This window comes from Rhinopithecus roxellana, unplaced genomic scaffold (genome assembly GCF_007565055.1).
Source record: "Rhinopithecus roxellana isolate Shanxi Qingling unplaced genomic scaffold, ASM756505v1 contig449, whole genome shotgun sequence".
NCBI lineage: Eukaryota > Metazoa > Chordata > Mammalia > Primates > Cercopithecidae > Rhinopithecus > Rhinopithecus roxellana.
In genome coordinates, this window is record NW_022143324.1 from 60,855 (window position 1) to 64,634 (window position 3,780).

Genomic DNA, 3,780 nt, shown 5'->3' on the forward strand with positions numbered 1-3,780 from the left:
CTATATCTATTATAACCATTATGTCCATACTTTGTACCTATATCTATTATGTCAATATTTTATATCTATATCTATTATAATTATTATGTCTATGTTTGATACCTTTATCTATTATATCTATTATGTCTATATTTTATAATTATTTCCATTATTTCTATTATGTCTATATTAAATACCTGTCTATTATGTCTATATTTTATACCTATATTATATCTATTATGTCTATATTTTATACCTATAATTATTATATCCAATATGTCTATATTTTATTCCTATATCTATTATGTCTATATTTTATATCTTTATCTATTATATCTGTCTCTATTTTATACCTATATCTATTGTATCTATTATGTCTATATCTTTTTTTTTTTTTTTACAGGCTTAATTCACTTTATTTTTCTTGTATAAAAAGCCTATGTTGTAGCCACAGCTGGAGCCTGGGTCTGCTGCACGGCGACTCTGTTGTGGGTCTTGACAAGGTGGTCAGTGAATTCCTGATAGGTAGACTTGGTAAACACAGTCTCCTTCCACAGGTCAGGGGTCAGGTAGCTATAGGTCTTAGAGATGGCATCAAAGGTGGCCTTGGCGAAGTTGCCCAGGGTGGCAGTGCAGCCCCGGGCTGAGGTGTAGCAGTCATCAATACCAGCCATCATGAGCAGCTTCTTGGGCACAGGCGCTGAGACGATGCCAGTGCCCCTGGGTGCAGGGATGAGGCGCACCAGCACAGAGCCACAGCGGCCTGTCACCTTGCAAGGGACGGTGTGGGGCTTGCCGATCTTGTTCCCCCAGTAGCCTCTGCGCACCGGGACAATGGAGAGTTTGGCCAGGATGATGGCCCCACGGATGGCGGTGGCCACCTCCTTGGAGCACTTAACACCCAGGCCGACGTGGCCATTGTAGTCCCCGATAGCAACAAACGCCTTGAACCTGGTGCGCTGACCAGCACGGGTCTGCTTCTGCACTGGCATAATCTTCAAAACCTCATCTTTGAGAGAGGCCCCCAAGAAAAAGTCAATGATCTCAGATTCCTTAATGGGCAGAGAGAAGAGGTAGATCTCCTCCAGGGACTTGATCTTCATGTCCTTGACCAAGCGGCCCAGCTTGGTGACGGGCATCCACTCCTTATCCTCGGCCTTGCCTCCGCGAGCTCCGCGGCCTCGGCCCCGACCCCGTCCACGGCCAAGACCCCGCCCCGGATGCCACTGCTGAAACCTCCGCGGAAGACACCGCGGTTCCCCATCCCAGGGCCACCAGGGCCTCCGGACCACCCCGCTGCACCGGGGTCATCCGCCATTTGGCGTTTTCTCGGAGAAGAAGCTTATGTCTATATCTTATACACATATCTATTACATCTATTATGTCTGTATTTCATACCTATACCTATTATATCTATTATGTCTATATTTTATATCTATATCTATGATATCTATTATGTCTATATTTTATACCTATATTTATTATATCTACTATGTCTATATTTTATACCTATATCTTTTATATCAATTTTGAATATATTTTATACCTATTTCAATTATGTCTATATTTTATTCCTATATCTATAATATCTATTATGTCTATATTTTATGCCTATATCTATTACATCTATTATGTCTATATTTTATACCTATATCTATTATATCGATTATGTCTATATCTTATACATATATCTATTATATCTATTATGTCTATTTTGAATACCTATATCTATTATATCCATTATGACTATATTTTATACCTATATCTTTTATATCTATTTTGTCTATATTTTATACCTATTTCAATAATGTCGATATTTTATTCCTATATCTATTATATCTATTATGTCTATATTTTATACCTATATCTATTAATGTCTATATCTTTATACATATATCTATAGATCTATTAAGGTCCTAGATGTTTACTATATCCCTTATGTCTATTATGTGTATTTTATATATATATCTATTATAATCTATTATGTCTGTGTTTTATAACTATAGTCTATTAAATCTATTATGTCTATATTTTATAACCGATATCTATTATGTGTTTTACCTATATCTGTTAAATCTATTATGGCCTACATTTATAACTCTATCTATAATACTATTATGTCTATAATTTATACCTCTATCACTTATATCTATTAGTCTATATATTATACCTCTATTATATCTATGATGTCTATTTTTAACCTCTATCTATTAATCAATTTTGTCTATATTTTATTTCTCTATCTATTATATCTATGATGTCTGATTTTATAACTATATCTATTGTATATATTCTGTCCCTATTGTATCCATTAGTGCTAGATTTTATACACCTTATCTCTTATATCATATATCTATATTTTATACTCTATTGTGTCCTTATAAATATCATATTATGGCTATATGTTTAACACCTATATCTATTAGTCATATTATTAACCTATATCTATCTTATACTGGCTATTTATCTATATTCATAGTTTAACATACTGTATATGATTTCTATACTTATCATTATTTGACCTATCTATTTAGCCATATTTGTCTTAGTACCTCATATTTTATCAATATAATATATTATGTTCTATATTTGATACCTATATCCTATAATCTATTAGACTATATTTCATACCTCATAACATTATATCTTGTCTAATTTACTACCTATAATCTATGTTAGCTGATTATGTAGTATTTTATACTTACTCTTTTTCTATTATGTCCATATGTTTTTTAACTGTACGTATATGATTATTTATATAATGTTCCATCTAGATAATTTTATAGTGTATTTTTTCTATTGTCGTATAGTTTATTCCTATATCTATTATAGTCTATATGTATACCCTGTAGCTATATTTATGATTAGTTGATATTTTATACCTATATATATTATATCTCATAGGTCTATATTTTTTACCCTAGTATTCTAGATTCTATTATGTATTGATTGTTATACCTAAGCTCTCTAGTGCTATATCTTATACCTTGCTTAAACTACATATTATTCATCTATTATGTCATATTGTATCATAGATCTATGTATACCATCGCTATGTCTATATTTATACAACTATATCTATTATATCTATTATGACTATTGTTATAGCGTACCTAGATAGCCTATATGTCTATATTTATACCAATAATCTATCAGATCTATTAAGTCTACATTTTCTATCTTTTAGCTAGTATATCTTTATGTCAATATTTTATTCCGAAATCTATTATAATATGTTATGGCGATATGTTATAGCTTAGTCTATTATAATATCACTATTCCATATTTTACCTATATCTATTATATCAATATTGAACCTATATCCATTATAATCTATAGTTGTTCACCTATATCTAGAGCTATTATGTCTATATTTTATACCGATATCTATTATATCTTTAGACTAGATTTTATTCCTATTCTATAATCTAGGATAGCTATATGTTTACCTATAATTTATATCTATTATATTTGTTATAGGTTATAATTATATCTATTATATCGATATTGTATACCTATATCTATGTATCTAATTGATAAACCGAATCGATATATCTATTTTTTACGTACATCTATTATATCTATATCGATATTTTATACCCATATCTATGATCTATATTTTATATGTATCTACTATGTCTTTGTTATGTCTAAGAGTTTTATAACTATATCTTTATTCTATTATTCTATATTTTTAACATATCGATTATATCTATTAGTCATATTTATACCTGTACAATTATGTCTGTATTTATCCTATAATCTATTATAATCTATATGTCTATATTTATATGCCTATAT

General features: G+C 30.4%; 1 protein-coding gene across 1 annotated transcript; it reads right to left on the reverse strand.

Annotated features, from left to right (window-relative positions):
• Positions 1–416: 416 nt before the first annotated feature.
• LOC115896029 (40S ribosomal protein S2-like) lies at positions 417–1,290 on the reverse strand. The gene is made up of 2 exons (XM_030926507.1): positions 1,262–1,290; positions 417–1,161 (listed from the first exon to the last, which is right to left on the reverse strand). The coding sequence occupies exons 1-2, from the start codon at positions 1,288–1,290 to the stop codon at positions 417–419; spliced, it is 774 nt and encodes a 257-aa protein (XP_030782367.1).
• Between the last annotated feature and the right edge of the window lie 2,490 nt (positions 1,291–3,780).